The 24,611-nt window shown below is 52.9% G+C and overlaps 1 protein-coding gene across 1 annotated transcript; it reads left to right on the top strand.

The window, feature by feature from the left end:
• The first annotated feature begins 5,267 nt into the window (after positions 1-5,267).
• Positions 5,268-21,351, top strand: Cdx1 (caudal type homeobox 1). Its single transcript, XM_052156110.1, has 3 exons — positions 5,268-5,712; positions 20,517-20,662; positions 21,118-21,351. Exons 1-3 carry the CDS (start codon positions 5,268-5,270, stop codon positions 21,349-21,351), a joined length of 825 nt encoding a protein of 274 aa, XP_052012070.1.
• The last annotated feature ends 3,260 nt before the right edge of the window (positions 21,352-24,611 follow it).

The following is a 24,611-nucleotide window of genomic DNA, read 5'->3' on the forward strand; positions in this document are numbered from 1 at the left end:
CTTTTCAGGGCGGTGCCTGAGTGGTAAGATGCTCTACTGTAGCCCAGCATCCTTCCCTACTACGTACTGTGAGCAGAGAGGTAGATCCTCTACCTGTAGCTGGAAAGCCTAGAGTCGAAATCACAGCATGGTGACACTTGGAGCACATGTGGGAGCAGGAGGGACATGAGGCCCCTTCAGCAGAGATTCTTGGGAACCCTCCTACTGGGCTAGGCTGTAGCCAGCAAAGCATGCCAGGAAAGCAGGTTTGAAGGTCAAGACACACCCATCCATACTTACCCCAGTTCCCAACCATCCTCTCCTGTGCTACCTCAGGGCCCCGGACCACAGGGCACTGTGGCCCATCCTCCCTCCCCCCCCCATATACAGAAGTCTACAAGAAATATGTCAGTAGCATTCTCAAAGACAATATAGTTTCTCCCTCATAAATCCAGAGGGGGTACAGGACCTGCTTGAAGGCACACAACAGGTCCTCCATGGGGCCTCTCAGGCTTACTCTCGGGCTGTCCTGTTTCTCCCATCGTGCATCTGCATGAAGGGAGTTAGTTCCCTGAGCACCTACCCTGTGACCTGCCTCTCCACTCCCTCCCCAGAGCTCACAAGCAAACATCAAGAAAGCAACAGATGAATAACACTAATCTGTGGTCAGTACAGTGAAAGAGATACAGGAATCACTGAGCTGGGCAGATGAGGGTTATTTCTCAGGTCTGTAGAAAAAAGCTCCTTTGGGGAAGATGTATTTCCGCTCAGACCTGAGGTTGAAAGGCCACCGATGAAACAAGAATGGGAACAGTGTTGAAAGCAAAGGGATCAGCCTTTGCGAACTCTTTGAGGCTAGCGAGACCTTGAAGTGGTAGATCAGAAGAGAGGAGAAGGAATGCTGGGGTGGGGAAGGTAGCTGGGGGCCAGCGCAGGCAGAGGCTTGAGGGCTCTTGGGAAGCCAATTTTTATTTTGAGGCCAGTAAGCCCAGCAGCTCAGCGTGCATGAGACCAGGTAGCTGAGTTGTAGCATGGAGTTTAAGGCTGGGCTAGATCCTGGGGAGCTTGTGGGCAACTGTGGGTCAGAGTCGGAACCTCTAGGTTCTCAGTGAGCTCCAACCTCTTAATTTCCATGCCCACTCCCTCCCGGCCTGTCTGTCTGCACATCGCTGGGCACAGGACCCCTTCTGAGGAGAACATTCTGCACTTGTTCTGAGCCCTGGTTCTGGTATCTTCTTTGATCTCTGGTGTCTGGAGAAGGAGGCTGCCTCCGTTTCCCAGTATAGTGGCCTCTGTCGCTGCAAGTGACTAATTCCTCTTGTCATGCTCTAGAGGGCCAGCAGGTGGCGACCTCACCCCTAGAGGGGCTGGAGAAGTGAATAGGCCTGTCTGGAAGCCAAAAATGTTTCCAGGGGACCCTACTGTTGATAGCAAGGCTCATCTCTGCCTCTGAGACACAGATAGCCATCCCCACTTCTGAGGTGAACCGAGGACCCCGGGAAGGGAGCTACCCTGCCCAGGGACACAGAGCAAAGATGAAGCTTGGCTGGCCCTTGGTCTGATGTCTAGAGAGGGGCTCAGCAGGTTAAGGGGTGGGGCACAGTGGGTCTGACGCTAGCCCTGGTGCCCACTGGCTTCTCTTAAGCAAACCATTTTCAGCAGCAACTGAGCCCTAGACCTTTCTCTTCCAGGGCCATAAACCAAGTTATCAGCAAGATCTTTATGAGGCCTTCATCTGGGCACCCCACCCCAGGAGGCCCTGGAGTGAGAGCAGCCTGGGGAGAGAGAGAGCTTCCAGGAGGAAGAGGGAAGAAGGAGGGGCCCAATAAACAGCCACGCCCAGAGATAAGGGGGCTGCCGGAAATGGAGAGGATGCATCAGGATAGGCAGGGGCCAGGCACAGTGGTCCGGCTACCAGTCCCAGTGGGCACTTGTAAAACTGGGGTCCAGGGGCTCAAGATCAGGTGGCAGGCCAGAGGTGGGGGTGTAAGGCACTACAATCTCAGATTTAAATAAGGTTAGAATTCCTTTCATTAAGGAACTGAGGGAGCCCTGTCTATGATGCTAAAGCCTCTAACAAGGAGGGCTCACCTAGGTGCGAGGGTGACAGGATCCTAGAGGTTCTTTTGTGTGAAGAAGCCTGAGGAGGAAGAGGAACCACAATTTGTTTAAGCAAAATCCAGCTAACAAGTTGTCAGGAGGAGAGCCAGACACACTTCAGGGTCACTCTCCGTGCTTACTGGTCAACCTTCTCTAGAAGGACGAAAAATTGCCAGCTAGGCCACGGATTCACTGTGTGACTCCAGGAAGGTAACTTTACCTCTCTGAATTCATTTGTAGATCTGAAAAAAAAATGGGGGTAGCAATCGCTTCTATTTCTCTGGGCGGTGGTAAGGATGAGCGGAGGTGACACACGCTTGACGTGAGGCGTCACTCTTAGCACCTGCTTAGTGCATGGAAGTGCCACTGTCACAAACCAGTGTCCCATCTCAGAGACGGTGAATACTCAAAAAGGGTGGTGTAGCCCAGGAGAGCCTGTAGAGAGAGAGTGTGGGGGTGGGGGTGGGGGTGGGGGATGGGGAGGGATATGTCCACCTTTTGAGGGAACAACATTGAGAACTCTCTGCAGAAGGCTCCTCAGACTTCTGGGTTTCTTGACTGTGCTTCTCCTTACTAAGGTCCCTGCCACCCTGACTCATCACTAAGCCATTACCAAATCCTGGCTATCTCTCAGTCACTCAGCTTCCCTCTCCTGCCTCAGGGGTTGGGAGGGGTGGGCGGAGTCTCAGATTGTCTTCCTGCTTCCCACTCAGACCTGGGCTATCCGTTCTAGGGAAACACACATTCCTTGCCCCTAAAGGCTTCTGTTCAGACTGACCAGAGGACTACGGTGCTCAGGTCCATGTGCCCGACTGACGTGTCACCTCCTTCCCCGAGAATTCTCTAGCTTGGTTTCTGACCAGAACCAAGATGTGACATCCCTGTCACTTGTGAACGTTTACTTCACACCTGGCCCCCAGCCTGAAGGCACCCTAAGGCGGGGCTTCATTCCATACCGAATGTGGCGCCAGCACAGCTGTGAGGGTCAGTCTGTCCATGTCAAAGGATTGAATATGTGAGCAGATAGAGATTTCTAATCCCCAATGGCTATCCTCTTGACTAGGCAAGAACTGGAATACAGGGGATCAGAAGCCACCAACCTCCTGCTTTCCCAGAATAAGATCCCTCACTGGAGACGCCCAGCCCAGCAATCCTTGCGCACTTCCCTTAATGGTAAACTCACTCCCTATGGGACCATCTGTCTGCTTCGTGCTGGATGGCCCTGCAGCGAGCACTTCATCATGGACAGGTAGGGTCGACTCCACACCTGCAGCCCTCTCTCAGGCCCCGCCCTCCCTTCCAGGCCTTTGCTTTGCACAGTAAGGAGCAGGCCTGTTTACCCCAGCTGAGAGCAGAATTCTGTCCTCCTGGTGTATTTCTCTGGTTGTGTCCTCACTGGAACCCAGAATTCCAGGTGTCTTCTGACCTGAGGATGTGGTGCCCCTCCCCCCCACGCTGTGACACCTATGTTCTCATACAGTCATCCGTGCTGGTGACAAGCACCTTCCCATCTCTTATAAGCAGCCTTCATTAGAGAGCCCGCCCTGGAGTTTTGTCTATACTTTCATCCAATCAGTGGGCAGTTTCCCTTGAGCAGGAAGGGGACCCAAGGCTTACTGCTGTGTCTAAGTGTGACTGATCCCCGGGCCACCTTCACAGGCAGGTCATCTGTGCAGTCACACAGGGCTCCGCTGAATTCCACCACTGTGCAATTCTAGGTTATTTCTGAACAACCTGGCCTTTTCATTTTGCACTGCATTCACCAGCAAGGCACAACACGGCCTGACTCCCCCGCCTGCCCCTGCAAAGAGAAGGAACGTCGAATAGCTAAGACCTCCGTCCACCTTGCTTGGAGGCATGGAACGTTCTGCACATTTCATGGCCCCTAGAGCAGGAGAGATTCTATCTCAGAGGTCTCCTCTCCACACTTCCGGCCCTGGCCTACAGCCTTCCTTCCTGAATCCATTCTCAACTCTTCAGCAGTGCCCTCTACCCCCAGCCTCAACTATGCCCTTCCCTGCTCCAGTAGCTGTGGGATGCCTGCCTGCCTGTCTTCAAACGGAGTAGGAAAGACTATGTGGGGGACGACCCCTTCCATAACCAACGAGGATCATCAGGCCGACTGCAAAATCACATTGCTTTATTTTCAATCAGTCGGAGTACACGGGATATAAACTGTGTTCGTTGATAAACACTCAGGATTTTATCCCTGTATTTTAGAGACACGCGCTGACATGTGTGGGAGTAAAGTGACATGCAGCCTGGAATTTGTTTTTAAATTGTTCCTAAAAATGCTTTAGGGTAAAAAGAAAGGCAGTAGATTAAAAAAAAAAAAGTGACAGAAACCCGATAATTATGAAAGCTGAAAGATGGGTTCATGATGCTACTTGGTGTATGGGTATATTTCAAACATCTCAACATGATAATGAAAGGTAAGTAGGCATCAAGAGTTTGTGAAGTTTCCCAAAGTGTCCCCAGAAGACCCCCTGGCCCACACCTTGGAGAGTTTCTCTCAGGAACCAATAAGAGAAAGAGTAGCTTGCAGACTGGCTATCTGCATATGCACATTCCCATAGCTTTCATCTGGGACCCGAGGGGTCGTGACCCCTACCCCCCACACCCACCACACCCCCACAAGACGCCTTCTACCTACCCCGTTTGAAGTCAGGCTTGCTATCCGCCTCACCTCAAGCTGGTGGTCACTGCTGACAGCGCCACATGCTCCGTGTGCTGCAGGAGGCTGGCCTAGGGGTCGTGCCACCCCCCCTCTGCGCCCTTCAGAGACAGTTCCTCCACCTGTAACCCAGGGGTGGGTGGCGGGGAGGTCCCCGCGACCACCGAAGGAGGAGTCGGAACCGAAGCTGTGCCCAGACCATCATCCAGGCCGCGCCCTCTGGGTCCCCAGCCCTCCGGCCCATCCACCTCCCGCTTAGGGCGGCAATTTGTCTCCTTTTGAACCCCCTCGCCCGACGGGCTTCCCCCTTTGATTCGCGGCCCCGAGGCTTCCCCCCGCTTTGAAATGCAAAGCCGCCCGGCTGGGGCCGCGGACGGCCCGCGGCTATAAAAGGCCGGGGTGGGGCGGGCGCGGCGGCGGCCGCGGGTCCAGGTGAGCAGTCGCTGGTCGTCGGGGCGGCCGGCCGGCGCGGCGGCTCCAGGGCCCAGCATGCGCGGGGGACCCTGCGGTCACCATGTACGTGGGCTATGTGCTGGACAAGGACTCCCCCATGTACCCGGGCCCCGCCAGGCCCTCCAGCCTCGGCCTGGGTCCTCCGACCTACGCGCCCCCCGGCCCGGCGCCCGCGCCCCCGCAGTACCCCGACTTCGCGGGTTACACGCACGTGGAGCCGGCGCCCGCGCCCCCTCCGACCTGGCCTGCGCCCTTCCCTGCACCCAAGGACGACTGGGCAGCTGCCTATGGCCCGGGCCCCGCGGCCCCCACCGCCAGCCCGGCCCCGCTGGCCTTCGGTCCCCCTCCGGACTTTAGCCCGGTGCCCGCGCCTCCCGGGCCTGGGCCCGGCATCCTGGCGCCGTCCCTCGGGGGTCCGGTCGCACCGTCCTCGCCAGGAGCGCAAAGGCGGACGCCCTACGAATGGATGCGGCGCAGCGTGGCGGCTGCAGGCGGCGGTGGCAGCGGTAAGGACCCTCATTTCCCGTGGGAGCCTCCAGACCTGGCAGGTGCCCGCCCGGCGAGGCCCAGGTCTCCTTCTTTGACCTTTGCCCTGGCCCTGATTGGCTCCTCAAGAGTGTGGCCCACGACCACTCTTGCCCCGGAGAGAGTCAATTTGTTTCGCCTTTTTTTTAATCTTTGGGCTTTGAGTAACCTAACTGTATAGCTGAGGAAATTGCTAACGCGCGAAGAGTGGACATTGGGTCTGTATAAGTGGCAAGGCCACAATTATTAAGCCAGATGCCAGGTCTCCGCAGCAGTACTGGCACTGCTGATCTTCTGTAGCTTCATCCAGTCCTAACCCTGCCATCCGCACTCAAGCACCTATCTGCTGTGGGAATGCCAGATCTTCTTCCCCTCCAGGACCAGCTGCTTCCCTATCCTACAGTGACAAGATAGGACCCTTTCCTTTGGTTGCCGAAGTTCTCATTGGTTGCATAGGCACAGGGGTCCTTACCTAGCCTCCCCAGGACTCTCCCTGAACTCTTGACCCCGGGGGAGGGGCAGTAGGAGCAGTTGGGAAGGTGGCTGCTGTTTGGTTCCTTAGCCTGTGAAGCGCCTGCCCCCGGGCAGGCCCCTCTGATCCACCCTCTTCAAAGGCAGGAGAGGGGGCTGGACAAAGGCCCAGCTTAATGAGGGACAGCCTGACCTTTATGCCCCCCCCCCTTTGTCATGTAACTGCCTTTACTTTAGCTCAGTAGTGACTCCTGTTGGCAGGAAAGTGAACAGGACACCTCATTGTCCAGATTGTGTTTGGCCTGTCCTGACAAAGGCCACCTGGCCGTGAGGGCGGGAAGCTGGCCTGCCCACTCTTTGATGTCCGACCCCTGCTTCCCTTCTCCCAGCTGGGGTCAGGCCTGGGACTTCCTCCACCTCCTCTCCCTTCCCTCCATTTCTCCCACACACCCATCTCCTCCCCTGGGTAGCTGTGGGGAGGGCTTGATCAGTGGTTTCAGGTCTTGGTTGTAGCCACACCCTTCCTTAGAAGTGCAAGGGACACCGAAGCTCCTGTCTGTCTCCAGGGATATTTGAGGGGCAAGGCTGTTTTCTTCTGTGCCTTGAGGAATGGCAGCTAATAATGTGGAACTCTTATATAACAAGTGAGGTTTGGGAGGTGAGCAAACCTATAGTACAAAGACGGTAAATACAGGCCCAAGGCCACAGCCAGGAACTGGTGGGACACACTAAACACCATACCAGTTCTAATCCTCTGCACAGCCGATTCCTGGGGTCTCTGTTTTATGGTCAATGAAACAATATAAGGGAGAGGTTACATGGTGATTTGTACCCTGCTTCGGAGCTATAGAAAAGAGTCTTGAAAAAGCTGATGGAGTTGAAAATAATGTTTCATCCTTTGGAAGACTCTGTGTGTGTGTGTGTGTGTGTGTGTGTGTGTGTGTGTGTGTGTGTGTGTGTGTGTGTTTTGCTCTGGAGCCTGGGTCGTAAATGCAGGGGAAGAGATTTACATTGGATGACAGGATAGGAGGTATAAAAGCCTTGCCCCAGCAGCCTGTGTGCTCTTCTTTCCAATAAAGGCTTCCTGTTGGTCAGGTGAGGAAGGAGTGGACCAGTGGGGTAGTAGTCAAAGGAGTGGAGAGTCTGACAACTTGGGGTGACGTGGGATAACCTCCTTGACCTTTGGGCATGAACCTGCAAACCCAGATGCCCTCCTGGTCACCTGTCACTTATATACAGTTTTCTGCATTCAGGTGGGGGCCCTGAATGTCCAAAGGCAAAACGGTTTTTCTCTTAGCTCTAAGAGTCAAGGCCAGGACTACGGGTTCAGATTCCAGGAAGGGGTTTTTCAGGAATCAGATTAGACACATTTGGCGCCAAAGATGCAGGAGTTTGGTCTGCTCAAACCACTCCTACCTCACGTGACTCTCACTAACGCTCCTGAGGTAAGGCAGAATGGGAGCTGAGGGAAGGGTATAGACTCTCCCCAAGGGGAGAAAGCCCTTCGTCTTCTCTCTTTGGCTCAGTTTCTCCGGGGCACTGAAGGTATAGGCGCCCAGAAGGGGCTCTTATGCTGTGCTGTGGTCTGAGACAGCCGAGGGAAATCCGCTGCCTGCCTCACCCTCCAGTTCACAGTGATTCTGTCCTCGTGGTGCTCAGCTGCTACCTTTCTTCCTTCCTCTGAGCCCCCAGACAGCCTAGAGTAGCTGCACTGGGCAGTTAAAGGGCAGAAGAGGAACTCGGGGTCCAGATGCAGATGAATCAGCTTAAACATTTTGGTGGTTCCCAACCCTGTTGAGGGTGAGGAGCGCACTCCTACCTCAGGTCTGTGAGACTCTATAGCACCAATGCTTGGTTCCCACCCACCTCTGGACCTCACCCCAGGCCACTCCCTTTGGCCACTCTGCTCCAGCACCCAGCCCTCTTTTTTTTTTTTTTAACTCCTCAGGCCTGCCAAGTCTTGCTTCAGGTCTTGTGTACCGGTGGTTGCTGCTGTTGCTGTTTCTCTTCCCTCTGACTCTACACGCCTGGCTCCTTGTCCCTTTCAGTTCATGGCTGACGGAGAGGCCCTCCATGATTCCCACGTCACACTCTTCACCTCCACTCTCTTTGATGATTTCTGCCGGGTGCCCTGTCGAATTCCAACGCGCTCTCCCACTGCCATGTTATCTGTCCCCAAAAGGTCTAGAGCCATGTCTGTCTGACCTAGGAATGGTTGGGGCACCAGCTCCATGTCTGACATCAAGCCTGTGTTCACTGCATTCAGCTGGATGAGTAAACCAGGAAAGCAGAGTGTCAGGAGACATCTCTGGAGACCAGGGGAGGGACGAGAGTTCAGCTTCTGCAAGTTTCTGGAGTCAGGGCTTGGACCCATGACCGTCCAGACAGCATTTCAGGCTAGTAGTCAGAGACTGTATGCCTCCCCCACACTTGGTCAGTGCTCCTGACTCTAAGCAATCGGAGCAGCCAAGGCCAGACTGTGATTTGATTTGGTTTTATTCTAGGAAACGGTGCTGGACACCTGAATGGGGAAGCGGGGAGGCCCAGTTAGGCTGCAATCCAGGAACCAAGGGTTACCTGGTTCTGAGGGAGCCAAGTCACTTCTCAAGCCTTCTTCAGTACTGAAGACACTCTCCCAGTAGTTTGCTTAGAAGCCCAGGGACTTATTGGAGACTATTAGAAGTTGAGATTTGGGAGGCCTAGCTCTGGGATTCCAATTCTCTTACATGCCACGTAGCCAGGGCCTTGTTAACCTGAGTCATTTCTCCTCCTCCTCCTCCTCCTCCTCCTCCTCCTCCTCCTCCTCCTCCTCCTCCTCCTCCTCCTCCTCCTCCTCTACCTTCTCCTCCTCCTCTTCGTCATTGACTTCATCATCATCATCATGGTTTTTCAAGACTGGATTTCTCTGTGAGGTCCTGGCTGTCCTGGAACTCACTCTGTAGACCAGGGTTACCTCAAACTCAGAGATTCCCTTCTCTCTGCCTCCCTAATGCTGGGATTAAGACATGTACCACCACAGCTCGGCCTTTGGGTTGCTGCTGTTGTTTTAGAGAATTGTATTTGTTAGTATGGGAAGTTATATACCAGAGCGTGCGTGGAGGTCAGAGGACGACTGTGTACAGTCGGTTCTCTCCCTCCACCTTAGCAGAGGCTGTAGGAATCAAACTCAGGTTGTCAGACTTGAGTAACAGATGCTTTTACCCCCACCCCGCGCCCCGAGCCTTTTCACTGGCCCACCCCTAACTTAGATACTTTCTCGAAGCCGCGGTGTTGTTGTTAAAGCACAGATAGCCCTAGGCAGATAGCCAACGCTCAGTGATACTTCTTGGCAGGTGTGAACTGGCCCAAGCTTCACACTTTCTGCATCTATTTCCGGGGACTTTTATCCACCCCGCCCTCTCTTCCCTCTACTGCCTCTTTAGCAGTTCAAATGCTGCTTCTTCCCCAGGAAGCCTTCCTGGCTTCATGCCACTCCAAGTGAAGGACCATGTTAGCCTACTGATGGTCCCTTGTTTGAAATTCCTGCCAGTTGCCACCTGTGAGCCTATCACGGGCCAGTCCCAATCAACCCCCTCCTGCGCTGGCATGCACGTAGTAGGAGCTCACCATGTAAGCACTATGCAGAGACCTCTGGCATGCACGTAGTAGGAGCTCACCATGTAGGCAGGCACTATGCAGAGACCTCCTTTTGGGCCACTTTACTTAGACCCCATAACTACCCCGAGAGAGGAACGGCTCTATCATTGGACACATTTTTTTACAGATAAAATCGAAGAGGCTTAGAGAGGCCATGTGGCCTGGCCAAGTCCACACAGCTAGGGTATGACAACATACAGTTCCGACCTGGGTCCACAGCCTGCCGAGGGTTTGTCGAACAAAGCGACAGCCTCAAGGACCCAGCCTAAGATCTCTCCTCGGCTGCTTGCTTTCCAGTCAGTGCCCACCCAGGTGAGGAAAAGGAGGCCAGCAAGGAGGAGCTGAGGGAGGAGCTGAGGGAGGGGGGAGGGGGGAGAAGAGAGAAGGAGAGTGGGGAAGTAGGCCTGGCGACTGATTCTTTAAAGCTGGTTTTCCCTGCAGCAGAAGCTGCACCTGACACCTTAGCTCTCAGATAGAGCTGGGAATGACCTAGTTAGAAAGTGGCTGGAGATTTTTTTGTTGTTGTGGAACGTGCGTCCCTTTTCCCCAGCAGATCTCATGCTCAGAGCCTCAGGAGCTGTTCACATGGCTGTTAGCAGCAGGGGCCAGCTTTTGGGAAAGGAGTCCTCTTCTCAGACAGGCCCATCAGGACAGGCCTGGAGCTCCTGGGATTCACAAGTAGCCATGACACCTGGAGTCAGGGGCCATCGTTGTGTGTTCCTACCCTTTTCCGTGTCTCCCCTCAGCCCTCATCTTGGCGTGAGCAGGAAGGAGAAGCCCGAGCTTGCCACCGTCAGGCCTGCCTGGGCTCTGATCAAACCCAGACCCCCTCAGCCAGAAGTTCTGTTAGTCCTCTAGCCACAGCTTGTGCCTCCCCTCTGTCCATCCTCCGTCCCTTCTCCATCCTTCCGGGAAGGCCGGTAATGCTATTCTCTTCTGTGCTGAAGGTTCAGTTGGGTGAGGGAGCTGTGGCTGAGCAGTGGTGGGATCTTTGCCTGCCCTCAGAGAACTGGGATTCAGCTCCCCGCCCGGATCCTCCATCAAGGGTCTTTGCATAAGCCATCTTCTCTTTCTGGAGTATTATCCCTGTATATGGCATGAAGCTGCTCCCTTCTCAACTTTCAGGTCTTGGTTGAAAAGCCAGCCCCCCCACCACACACACACCCTCCCCCACCCCCCCCCACCCCCGCTCCAAGAGATTTCCCCAAAGCTAAGTAAAGAAGGCCCGCCCTCTAGCCAATTTAGCCCAGCCTCAGCTCCTTATCCACGGTCCTCCACATTCCTGATCACTGTTGCTAGCTGCTTAACTGGTGTGCTAGCTTTTCTCACAGGCCTGCTGTGGCAGCACAGACCCAGCATAGTCGGGAACAAATGAGCTGGGGTCTCCAGGCACTCGATGTGCTCGGTCACTCTGCAAAAGCAGTCTTACTGACCCTAGAATGGGACTCTTTTGGACTGACTGGCTTTGAGGCTGAGACAAGATATAAGGAGGCAGTAACACCAGGCAGGAAGGGCTGTGCTGGAGGCTGAGCCATCAGTGGAAGGGATGGAGCTACACTCTGGGCTGAGGGTCCTTGCAGAATAACCTTGCAGCTAGTGTAACCTCAGGGTAGTGAGGTGAGCTAGGTAGCCGGGGCTTCTGGTCCCCCATGGGCAGTGAACTGGCAGTGGTGTCTCATAGAACTTCCTGTCACTGGGACAGTGCACCAGATCTGGATTGTCTAGCAGCCAGCCACCAAAACACAGTTTGAGCACTTGAAATCTGACTAATGCCACAAAGAAAAGAAATACAAACAAAACCAGAAGGGTTCTAGTGGCTTACGTGGGGATGTACCAGCAGTGCATGGCCAATCTAGGTGAAGATTTTCAGGGCCATCTAACCCTAAACCTTTAAAATTAGTCTATTATTTTATGCGTATGAATGCTTTCCCATGTGTGTCTCTGGCATTCGGGGAGATCAGAAAAGGGCAACAGATTCCCTAGAACTAGACTTATAAATGGTTGTGAGCCTCCATGTGGGTGCTGGGAATTGAACCCAGCTCTCTGGAAGAGCAGCCAGTGCTCTTAACCTCTGGGCCATCTCTCCAGCCCGAGACTCTAAAGTTCCTTCTTTTTGCTGCCTCCCAAAGCCAGGTCTGGTTGTGGGACTCAAGGAAACTATGGTGGTCCAGATGCACAGGTGGCTTGAGTGCTACCAGGTGCAGCCGTGATGGATGAGTCTGAGTGGGAAGAGGAGGGGGTCCAGGAGGACCCTCATCCAGGCCTTGGCTCTGCTTAACCCAGTCCTGCCAGCCTCTTCCCTCCTCCAGGGCCTGAGTGAGGAGCCAGGACAGAAAAGGCTGTAGTTTCCTCTCAGCCAACACAAGCATGAATGGTCAGCTTAGGGAACCCCACGACTCCACAATGGCTTTCAATATCCCGAGGATAGGCAGGGCCGGAGCTGCCGCCGCAGAGACCCTGCTACAGGTGACACAGATGGGAAAAGGCTAGAATTGAGATTGCAAGGCAACTGACATAATCCGATCTCCACACCCCAGGGTGTTCTTTGACGTGTGACTTCCCATCAGGCAACATTCCTCTTGTTCCCAAAGGAGAGCTCTAGCATCTACAAAAATAGCTCACTTCTGCTTTTTTTGGGGGGGGGGGGGGCAGGTTGGGCGTTCTGTAGTCCTGTGCCCTTTACAAACTGTTTTCACATCTATTCTGTGTGCTGGGCAGGGAGGGGACCCAGGAAAGCTTAACCGCTTGTCTGGTCCTTCCAGTAAGGACACCACCTGCCAGCTCTTGGTGCTAAGGTTTGGATCCTCAGTGAGGACCTGGCCTTTGCAGATCTTGCTGTAGTGCTAACGCCGCAGGGTTGCTCATACCCGGTCACATTTTGGTGGCCCTCTTGTGTTAATCTGGATGACACCCCAGGGGTCTTTAAAGTTATTTGTATGCTCAGCATACTTGGAATTCTTTCTTCTCATACATCTTTTCTTTTCATCTTTCTTTCTTTCTTTCTTTCTTTCTTTCTTTCTTTCTTTCTTTCTTTCTTTCTTTCTTTCTTTCTTTCTTTCTCTCTTTCTGGCTTTTTTGAGACAGGGTTTCTCTGTGTAGCCCTGGCTGTCCTGGAACTCACTCTGTAGACCATGCTGGCCTCGAACTCAGAAATCCGCCTGCCTCTGCCTCCCAAGTGCTGGGGAGCGTGCGCCACCACCGCCCGGCTCATACATCTTTTCTATACAAACGATGGCCACTCTGTTCTTGTCTGACTTTACAGGACATACCCACTATCCAACTTTCCCTCAGTAGATGGGACATGCAGGCACAGAATGGAGAAGAGGAATCCTACCAAGAGTTTGGGGCAGTGCTGGCACAAATCACCCACGCCAGAACCTGTTCTCTGGTGTTCTCCCTCAGTCTCCACAGGCTTGGGAAAGGCATTGGCCAACGGTGTTCAGGGGGTGGCAGGGAAGCTGGTCCTCCAAATACCTTTGAACCCCCTCTATCTTTCTTTCTATCTCTTTGTTTCTTCGCTCTGGAGCTGTCCTCATCACATGACCCAGTGACCTTTCTGGATCTGTTCTCTCATCTCCATTTTGATGTGGCATCCAATGGCTTTCTTTCCCACCTCCCTAAGCATCCACCAAGCAGGTGCCATGGACATGGGTGGGCAGGAGGCCATTGCCCCCTGCTCTGCTAGGCTGGAGGGTGACCGGGGTAGTGGGTGAGTAGTGAGGCAGACTTAGAATCGCGTAGAACCTGAGCATAGATGACCTGTGCTCTGGGGTTGTAGTTCAGTGGAAGAGTGCGTACCTAGCATCTATGAAGTTCTGGATTCCACACCTTGGTGCTGATGCTCATTCTCCATCAGGGGAGACTGAGACCCACAGTGTTGTTTAAGAACACTCCATCTGGCGTTTGCTAAAGATGAGAGGACAGAGGTGTAGCTGAGAGACAGAGCTGAGCTTGATCCTAGGAACCGTTATCACCACCACCACAACCACCACTAAATGGTAGAACCTAGCAATAAGTATTTTAAACAAACTCCCATACATGCATGTGGTGTGTGTGTGTGTGTGTGTGTGTGTGTGTGTCCCTTAGAGCCACAAACCCAGCAGAAGTGCTGACCTAAAGACCATTTGATTTTTCTGGGAGTCAGTCTGTTTTGGAGCAGAGGCCAGGCTCTTCTTGTCTGCCTTGGCCTGGATAAGGACCACAGTACAGGCCATCGCAACACTATCCTGTCTTCCAGCTGGGCAGGCCTGTTGTCTAGGCTCTCGGGCTGGGAAATCAGCCTTAGAGTTCTTCCAGCAATAATAACAAACACAATCTAAGAATCAACAAACATTGGGAGCCTCCTGCTTCCAAGTTGGAAGGAACCTTACAAATGCAGCATACCAGTAGGACACAGCCCCATTTCCTGGCACTCCTGCAGGGGCCACCCCATCACTGTTGGAAAAGAATGGGCTCTGTCCTTCCCTGTGTGTACCTGCTGTATGCCAGGTATTGTACAAGAATCCCTCCTCACCTCAGGTGAAACTCTGTGCATGTCCAGGCTGGAGAGGATTGTAGAAAACCCTTCTCTGTGTGATGTGTCCTACTGTGTTTCTGAGAACAAATAGACCAAGCTTTTTAAACATGTTTAACTACATTTGTTTGGTCCTTGTGGGTCCCAGGGATGGAATCAGGTTTGGCAATAAACAGCTTTTCTGAACCGTCTCCACATCCCTAGATGGTCTTGAATCCCATTGTTTTGTTTTGTGTAAAAAACTGGATACAGAGCTCACATGGTAGTGTATGCCTCTAATCCCAGCACCCAAAAGACAGAGGCAGGTGACTCTGTGAGTTTGAGGCCAGCGTGGTCTACAAAGCAAGTTCCAGGACAGCCACACAAAGAAACCATCTCAAACAAAAACAACAACAAAAAAACAAACAAACACAACAAACCAACTAAAGAAACAAACAAAACTCAAGTTGTTGAGGCACATGCACACGAGTTTGGCCCATAGCCACCATGACTGTCCTTAATGGCTATCTCCATATTACAGATTCAGAGAAGGGGGCCAAGAGAGGTGGGGAGATCATCCTCAGCCACCCTGGCACGTCGGTCCCCTGCACATCCGTAGAGGTCTGCTTGTTCAAACAAGCACATGGTAGAGATACCTGGTGAGCTAGCCAAGTACCAAACCCCAGGGGCCAGTGTCAGCTCTACCCACTCCAAATCTGGGGGCCAGGATTTTCAGGACAGCTCACCAGAAGTGCCTGCCTAAGGGCCAGGCGCTGAGAGCTGCCTGTGGCTTCTCTAGACCCCCCACCCCACCCCGGGGATGAGACATTCTGCTTACGACAGAACCAGAGTGGAGGGTGAGCTTTCTTTCCATTTAGGTGAGTGAGCTGAGGGTCTGGCCACCGTGCTCAGTCCTGAAGGTCTGCACCCTCTCCCCTTACCAATTCTCACTGGCATCTTGCCTATAAATTACTCATTCTGAACCTGGGAGTGGCTGGCCCCTCATCAGACACCTGTTACGGGAGCCTGAACTTCCCCCTTAGCGCCAGTGTCCAGGAACCTGTAAATCATTCACTCTGGCCTCCTTCCTGCTCTGTCCCTCTCATATACCGCCTTCCTCTCTGGGTTCCAGAGGGGACTCAGGTGCTCACAAACGGTTTATCAGGAGGCAGACAGGCTTGAGCTCTGTCCAGAGCTTCAGAACCCAAGGCTCCTGACTGTTCCTGAAAATACAGATTCTGAGGATGAGGAGGGGCTCACAAGACCCCACCTCTGGCTGAGGAGCTGTTGGCAGTTGACAGCCATTGGGGAAAGGAGAGTCATTCTTCTTTGGTGTGGCCACTATAGGTTGCCCATGCCCCATGCACACCCACACACATGCAAACAGCACCAAGTGGACTCTGGGTTAGAGGAGAAGGAAGAGGAAGAGGGAGTGGGCAGATGCAGGTGGGAAGGGAGATCTTAGGGGAGCTGGAGAAGGGCCTAGGATTAGATCTGATCAAAAGCCATTGTATGTATGTATGAGGTTCTAAAAGAATAAATAAAGAACGACTTAAAGCCAGAGTTCAGGGGCTGGGAATGCAGCTCAGTAAAGTGCTGTCTTAGCATGCACATAACTCTGACTTCGATCCTCAGCATGAGGCAGGTGTTGTACTGCACACCTGTAATCCCAGTACCTGGAGGTGGGGCAGGGCGACCAGGAGCCTAACACCATCCTCACAGCAGAGTGAGCCCAAGGCCAGCTTACAGACTTAATTAATTAAAGGCCAGGCCTGGTGATTCAGATCTGTAACCCTACCCAGAGGTCAAGGCAGGAAGCATTCAAATTCAAGAATTGCCTGGACTACAGAGTTCAGGATCTGCCTGGGCAACTCTGTCTCCAAGTTTAAAAGGCACAGAAAGGGCTGGGAGATGTGTCCTTGTGGTAGAATGCTTGTCTGTCATGATGAGGCCCTGGAGTCAGCCTCAGTGAAGCATACGTGCACATAGGCGTGCGCAGGCACGATCACATGCTCATCTACACATCCACACACAACATATACAAATAATACATTGCACATTTGTGCACAATAAAAACTGAAACCAGCCGGGCGGTGGTGGTGCACGCCTGTAATCCCAGCACTTGGGACGCAGAGGCAGGTGGATTTCTGAGTTCGAGGACAGCCTGGTCTACAGAGTGAGTTCCAGGACAGCCAGGGCTACACAGAGAAACCCTGTCTCGAAAAAAACAAAAAACAACAACAACAACAAAAAGCAAAAACAAAAAACAAAAAACCCTGAAACCCTCTAAAGTCTACTCCCGCACCCCACTCTCCACAGCTTTCCACCTCAATCTGCCTTCCCAGAGAGGGCAGCTTCTGTTGTTAGCTTCTTGTATATATATATCTTCAGAAAGAAAAACAACTAATCAAAAAATTATATACATCTATGGCAATACGGCACTTTGTTTGAGACACGTTTTCTCTGCGTAGCCCTGTTTGTCCTGGAACTCCCTTTATAGACCAGGTTGGCTTCACACTCAGAGAGTCACCTGTCTCTGCCTCCAGAGTGCTGGGATTAAAGGTGTGCACCACCACCACCCAGAATTATTGCGTACTTTTTGGAGACCAAAAATTGACTTGGAGTATCTTTCTCTGTTGCACTTCAACTTGGTTTTTTTGAGGCAGGGTTTCTTATCGAACCCAGGGCTCAGCATTTCAGCTAGACTGGCTGGCCAGTGAACCCCAAGGGTTTACTCGGCTCCGCCCTATTCCCCCCTGCATTCCAGGTGAGGGAGCCACTATAACCGGCCTACTTAGGTGCTGGGGATGTGAACTCAGGTCCTCATGCTTGGGTAGCAAGCACTTCCTGCACAGAGCCATTTCCCCAAGCTGGGAGCAGGCTTGTCTCAGAGCATCCTGGTCTTGCTCCCTTGCATGCACACCTTAACAGTTGCTCAGTGCTCCTCTCCACGGGTGTTCCGTATCTCAGTGCTCCTCTCCGTGGGTGCTCCGTATCTCAGTTCAGCCGCCCTCTACTCACGGACGTGTTCATTGTTCTCAGTCTTGTGCTAGTGGTAACATTCACTGTTCTTTGTGAGGGTATGGCCTAGAAATAGAGCTTGTGGCCCCAAGCTCTGTGCGTGTACAGCCAGGCTACATGGTGGTTATTTGGGTCCTAGGAGGGCGCTCACCCCGAACGATAGGTCCCTTGTTTCTGGACTTTACAGGAAATCAAACATTTTGTTCATTGCCAGGCTGTTGTCTTAGAATCAATCTGTATTCTTCAAGCAGCTGGACTATATAGAAGTTTGCCAGTAGGTTCCTATTCCTATCAACCCCTCTCTAAGCCTTTGGACTAGGGTTTCCCTGACCCTGATGGAGACCGAAGTGCTGCAATGTCTAGTTAGCATTCTTGGTTTTAGGGAGAGCCAGCTGGAGATCAGAATACCCTACTCACCGTTCATGTCATCACCAGACTGATGCCTTAGTGAGAGCAGTTTTCTGTGGCCTGACTCCCAGTTATAAATGACTGTTGTGGGTCCCTTCTGATCACCACAAGGAGTGGGGTCAACAGAGACAGAGACAGGCACAGAGATGGGGCAATCGTGCTAGGTACTAAGAGAACAGCTGTTTTCATGACTGAGCCTGGGCTCTCACAAGCAGAACTCCATCTGCTGCCTAGCCTATCCTCCTGGAGGCGGCTCGGAGTCTTCCTGGCTTTCGAAAGTTCCAGCCCAAGGCCATGAACCACAGTTCAGGCCAGGGTTTACAGTCTGCCCTTGCCATGGTCTGACCAGGGAATGGAAATAGAGGTGTGGTCTCCTCTGTGAGCTTCTATTGCTCATGCTAAGGGTGTTGGGTAGCTCAGTGGTCCTTAAATATGGTGGGACAGAGTTGTGCTTTGGAGGCAGCAGAGAGAGCTCTAGACTAGAGGGTGACCTTGACTGCAGGGAGGTTGGACTAGATATAGCAGGAGTGCCTAATCTTTTGACATTGTTACATGAAGTTAATACATTAGAATTATAGAGTACATAGAATACATTAAATAATCTGAAGGTGTGGGGGACAGCAGTCATAGTTACCATGGACACTGAGACCCACAGCTGTAATTGGATGTGCCTGGAAAGACTCCAGCAGCCTCATGACCACCTTAAACCATGCTCTGCCTCATCATCTGTAAGGTGGCAGGGGACTGAAATCCCAGGACTCCCAGCCCCAGCTAGTCATCCCAGCAGACTATCGGTTCAGAGCCCAGCTAGGCTGTGGTGGTAGTAGCCTCAGGCAGAGCTGTTTCTGAGGCAAGATTGACTTTTCTAGGTCAAGGAGGAGCCACATCTGGAGCCAAGGCCTCAGCAACCTCTCCCTCTGCCCTCCTCTCACCAGGCCTGGACAGGACCACAGAATGACCTGTGCTCTGTCTGTGCTGTCAGGTGGTCCTGTCAGCTTGGTGCATATGGAAGTGGCCAGTGTGGTTCTGCTGCTCTGGCAGAAACCCAGAGAGAAGGCGCCTGGGAACAGCTGTTGTCTCCCACTCCCTCAGAACCACTTGCCTGGAGAAGAGCCGAGGTCTTTCCTGCCAGGCTGTGTGGGATGGATGGGTGGAGGTGGGCCAAATGCAGGTCTTTAGCGCAGGGGCATGGGGGGACAGGAAGAGCCGGAGCAGGGAGACAGAGGCCAGGCTGTGTGGGCACTTGGCAGGAGGGGTTCCAGGGTTCTGTTGAGATCCATTGTGCCCTGCCGTGTGCGCATGATTTCTGTCAGCACGCACCTTCTAGGTTAGCCATGTGTTTTGCTTCTTCCAGAGAAAGCTGGTGCTCACCCAGGCCCCATACCGTAATACTGGCCCCAGACAGCCTTCCAAGCTCGGTTCCAAAGACAACCTTGATGTCAATAACCTCAGACAGCCCTTAAGTCCAGCTCCTGGCCCAAGCAGCAGCATCTGAAAGCCAAGTCACCACCCTCTTGTCCTGAGACATAGCAGTGCCCCACCGCCACCACCACCACTCGGCAGTCAGAAAAACATGAGAGCCTGCAGCAGACCACATGTCTCCTCTGCTTAGAGCCCTACCGTGGTTCTCCCATTCCAGACAGTAAAACCTAAGCCGCTTTGCTTGACATCTGTCCCCGCCCCCTTTCCTCTGCCTCTGTCCCAGGAGCTTCCTCACTCCTCCTCAGACATACCCCTACCTCAAGGTCCTCCATGTTCTCTTTGCCAGAACCCATGTTCTGAGTATCTGCCTTCTCTCTCTCTCTCTCTCTCTCTCTCTCTCTCTCTCTCTCTCTCTCTCTCTCTCTCAGTTGGGCTTCAAGATCCACCATGTTGACTTTTTGTTTTGTTATATTTGAAACTGGGGTCCTACTATGTTACCTGGACTGGTTTTGAATTCTTAGATAGGTGCCCGCCACCTGACTCAACCAGCACCACTCTGAAATTCCCACTGCCAAATTCTTAGACTCCCTGTTTTCTTTCTTTTCCTCAAAATAATTGCTAGTGAACAAAGCAAATGCTGTCCGGTTTTATTTTCTTTTTGTCTGCCGCCGTCCCCTAGCATCCAAGCAAGAACTTTTCATTTTGTTCCCTGCCCACCACAGTGTGGAGCTTGAGACGGGAACTTGGTTTGTCCGGTGGAACGAGTTGACTCACTGGGAGTGGAGTGTGGACAGCTCGGGTCGATGAGCCCCATGGCCCCCGATACAACCGTGGAGTGAGGCGTGGTATTTTGAGTGTTCCTTCTGGGCACGTTGGAAACCCTAGGGTCTACCAGCAGCTCTGGGTCTTCCAGTCTTACTTTGGGTTAGCATTCAGTAGAACTGGGAAGCCCCCAATCACAGGGTACTTCCAAATCCTGCTTTCCCTCACCACTGGATCTTCCTTACACAGGAGGGAGGAGGGAGGAGGATCTGGTAATCCCCTTTATCCCTAGCCTACCCTCACCAGCCAGGTATTCCTTTCATGACACATGCTCAGACTTATGGTCTGGGGACCCCTGAGCCAAAACCATCTGGACAGTTTGTTACCACACAGCTCTGAGGCCCTCTGAGTGAACAGTCTGAACAGGCAGGGAATCTCCTGATGCTTCACTTTACACAGCTGACATAGCTGGCTTCAGGCCACAGCCTTGTCATCAGCTTCCTGTCGGGGGTTGCCTGGTCCTTCTTGGGCATCACCACACTCACCTTCCCTCACTGCTCTTCTGCTCCCCAGGTAAGACTCGGACCAAGGACAAGTACCGTGTGGTCTACACAGATCACCAACGCCTAGAGCTGGAAAAGGAGTTTCACTACAGCCGGTACATCACCATCCGGCGCAAGTCAGAGTTGGCTGCTAACTTGGGGCTCACAGAGCGGCAGGTATGTGGGTCCTCCGCCCCAGCTCAAGTAGCAAAGCCCAGAGGTGGCCTTTCAGGCTGCCATGCATGGACAGAGTCCACAAAAAGAAAGTAGAGAGCTTGTCTCCAGACTGCTGACACAAAACCACACACTGGACCACTGCCACACCCCCAACTAAACCCAACATTACTACACAACACACACACACACACACACACACACACAGGTTACAGTGGCTGGTGATCAATGCTATTCAGACCCAAAGGAAGGGCAGTCCAAAACACGGGGGGCTCTGGAGTACTGGGGCATTGGAAGGAGAGGAAGGAGGTTTCAGAGAAGGGTGTCTAGAGCACAGGGAGAATGTGTTTTAGTCCCTGAGGTCTGGTGTCAGGAGCAGAGGGTGGGTCATGAAGACCCCCTCCCCCAACCCAGCTCCTTCGTAACACCTACGGCATCCATTCTCTGCAATCCCGCAGGTAAAGATCTGGTTCCAGAACCGCCGGGCCAAGGAGCGCAAAGTAAACAAGAAGAAGCAGCAGCAGCAGCAGCAGCAGCAGCAGCAGCAGCCTCTGCCCCCCGCACAGCTGCCCCTGCCCCTGGATGGTACCCACACACCATCAGGGCCACCCCTGGGCAGTCTCTGCCCCACCAATGCCGGCCTTCTGGGCACCCCCTCCCCAGTGCCCATCAAGGAGGAGTTTTTACCCTAGCCCTTTCCAGCCTGGGCTCCAGGGATCTAGGAACTTGAAGCCAGGTGCCCAAGCAGCCTGTTCTGAGTTCCAGCCCTGCTGCTGACCTTTGGGGTCACTGCGGACAAACTGCCTACCTAGGACACGTAAGCTTGCCTCCCATTGGCTGGGCTGCGTGATGAGCCTGTTGGACAAGCTCTTGTGTCCTAGGCCACGGGGTGATGGGGAGCCCCGATGAGAAGTCTCGATCACCTGGGGATTTCTCAAGATTCAGAGGACTCAACAAGCTGTCAAGACAAGGTTGAGGCTCCGCCGTCTCTCTAAGGGTTCCAGAGTGAGGGGGGTGGAAGGCTGGTGTATGGACCAGACTGGCCCTGGAGAGTCCGTGTTGAGAGAAGGTGGTACATGAGTCTATTCCCACGTGAAGCACAAGGATGCTATCTGTCCCACCTGTCTCCTCCTCCAGCCTCACATTCACCTGCCCTAGTCCCCATGCTGTGGCCCTCTCCAGCCTGGAGGTAGCCACAAAGCCATCAGGACTGGGCATGAGGTAGAGGCTGGGCAATTAACCATTGCTCTTCTTTCTTTCTTTCTTTCTTTCTTTCTTTCTTTCTTCCTTCCTTCCTTCCTTCCTTTCTTTTTTTTTATTTTTTTATTTTTTGGTTTTTTCAAGACAGGGTTTCTCTGTGTAGCCCTGATTGTCCTGGAACTCACTCTGTAGACCAGGCTGGCCTTGAACTCAGAAATCCACCTGCCTCTGCCTCCCAAGTGCTGGGATTAAAGGTGTGCGCCACCACCGCCTGGCTTGACCACTGCTCTTGAGACAGAACTTGCACCCTCCTTAGCATCCCGGAAGGCCTGTGGACGGAGGGGAAGGCTCTCAGGGCAGACTCGATGAGTCTACCCACCTGTTCATGCTTACCTTCCCACAGGCTGCCCATCACACCCAGGGAGCCCCCAGACCATGGGGAACCCACAGTGTACAGGGGTTAAGTAGAATGGAATCTCTTGGATGCAGCTTCAGGAATAAGTTTTTCCCTTTTAAACAATTTATAAAAATCATACATGGCATTAAAGGAAAAAAAATTTTTTTTAAAAAAAAAAGTTTAATCACTGTCATCCTTTCTCGTGATTGTGTGTCTCCTCTTCATTCTGTGGTGACCCTGATGAGGTCACCTTTAAAATAAGACAGATCAAACAGGACCCTGCCGAGGCAGGTCTGGGGCTGAAGAGACTCTGTCCTTTGTGTGAGCGGCAGCTCCAGCGCCCGCCTGCCACCTTCTGATCCTTGACGTGCTTTAGCTCAGACTGTCCCGTCAGCATTGCGTTCATGGGCACTCTGTGTGCCAGGCTCACAGGGCACTCTGTGTGCCAGGCATGGCTGCGCCGGGGAAGCGTACAGTCTTGGCCCAGTGGGTAGAGTGTCACATGCATAGCAGTGTTAATAGAAAAAGATAAGGGCCAGTCAGAACTTTGTTCAGAGTGTGGCAGGAAACCGTGTGTCCCTGCACATCAGGAGGCCTAGAAGGCTTCCTGGAAGAGGCAGTACTTGAACTAGGATCTGTGCGTGCTGGTCAGATCCAGAAGGGAAGAAGGGAAGAGAAGCAATGGGAACTTAAAGCATTCTCTAAGCTTCTGGGAGACGTTCGTTCTCCTTGCCAATTTTTCCCAGAGGTGGGCAGAAGTCAGTTACCTAGGACCTTCTCTGCCCAGAGGGCTCTGGTGCCAGCTGCTTGCCCCTCTGTTTACTGTTCTGGGAGGTGGCTAGGTCATAAACAGCGTGTGCAGCCTGCCTGCCTTTGCCCTTTGCTCCAGCCTGGGATAACAGTGTACAGGTGTTCCCAGCCCCGGCACGCCAGCCTCCTCGCCTCCTGCCATCCTCTGAGGAGACAAGTAGGGCCTCCCAATAGCAATTGACATTTGAGCCTGTGGAACCAGGTGGCGCCAGGAGAGTGGTAGGGAGAGGCTGGGAGCTGGCAGTGAGTTTAGCTTTCTGGTCTGCGTGACCCCTAGGTTAGGTAGATCCTTCCCCTCTCCGGGCCTCCAGTTTCTGCTCTGGTGCAGTTGTTTGGAATATAAATGGAATTTATGCAGCAAATGCTTTTACCTGCTGAGCCCTTTCACTGGCCGGACTGACCTGAAATTCACCACATAGTCTAGCCTGGCCTCGAACACATGGTGATCCTCCTACTTTAGCCTCTGGAATGCTGGGATTACAGGTTTGAGTTAATGTTCTGACTGTTCCCCATGCTTCCTACCCAGGAAACCCGCACTAGTACCCGTGAGCATCCCACACAGAAGGGAACTCTGGAAGCTTGGGGCTGGCGGGCCCTACTGTCTCCATGACTGAGCAGAGCCTCGGGTTTTGGAGTTACGTGGGCTGGACTTCAGTTATGAGACCTGGAAACTAGATGAGGCGCATAGCCTCTCTGGGTCTCCCAGTCTGTCAAGGGCGACTAGAGTAGCTCTTCCTGGGACTGAGGAGCACAAGTCCAGCCCATGCTTTTGCAGCCCACTTGAGATGCTAACATGTCTAGCTGCAGTTGCAAACACCACAACACTGAGGACGGTTAGTGGCACGAGATGAGGCCCTGGCTCTAGAAAGACCTCTGTCCAGCAGGTCACGGAGCTGCTGTTGTCATCCACATGGGAGCTCAGGAGCTTGGGTGTGGGTCACCTGTCCATTAGCTTTCAAATCCCATGAGGAAGAGACATTCTCTCTCTCTCTCTCTCTCTCTCTCTCTCTCTATATATATATATATATATATATATATATATATATATATATATATATACACACACACACACAAGCATGTTTCCTGTCATGGAAAAACATTCCTCTGGAGGGGCTGGGGCTATTGATCAGTTGGTAGAGATGCATGGGTTCAGGCTCCAGCACTGTGAAAAACTGGGTATGGGAGCACAAGCCTGTAATCCTGACCCTTGAATGGCGGAGAGCAGGAAGATGAAAAATCCAAGGTCATTTTTGGCTACCGTAGTACATTCAAGACCAGCCTGGAGTACTTGAGAAAGAAAAAAAAAGAGAAAGAGAGAGAGAAAGAAAGTTCCAGGAGAGGCTGTGGTGTAGCAGTAACTAAGGAAAGACCTCTTCGGGTTGCATCAGACCCTGCAACTACCCTAGAGATAGAGGTATCCACCTGTCTATCCTCTGGGGACAGCAGATGCTGTTTTGCCCCAAGCTGCTACTGGGGATCTAGGCTCCAATAGTAGACCGGCTTGAACTGGTTCTCTAAGGCACAAAGCTGGGCACTAGCAAAATG

This window comes from Apodemus sylvaticus, chromosome 13 (genome assembly GCF_947179515.1).
Source record: "Apodemus sylvaticus chromosome 13, mApoSyl1.1, whole genome shotgun sequence".
Taxonomy (NCBI): Eukaryota; Metazoa; Chordata; class Mammalia; order Rodentia; family Muridae; genus Apodemus; species Apodemus sylvaticus.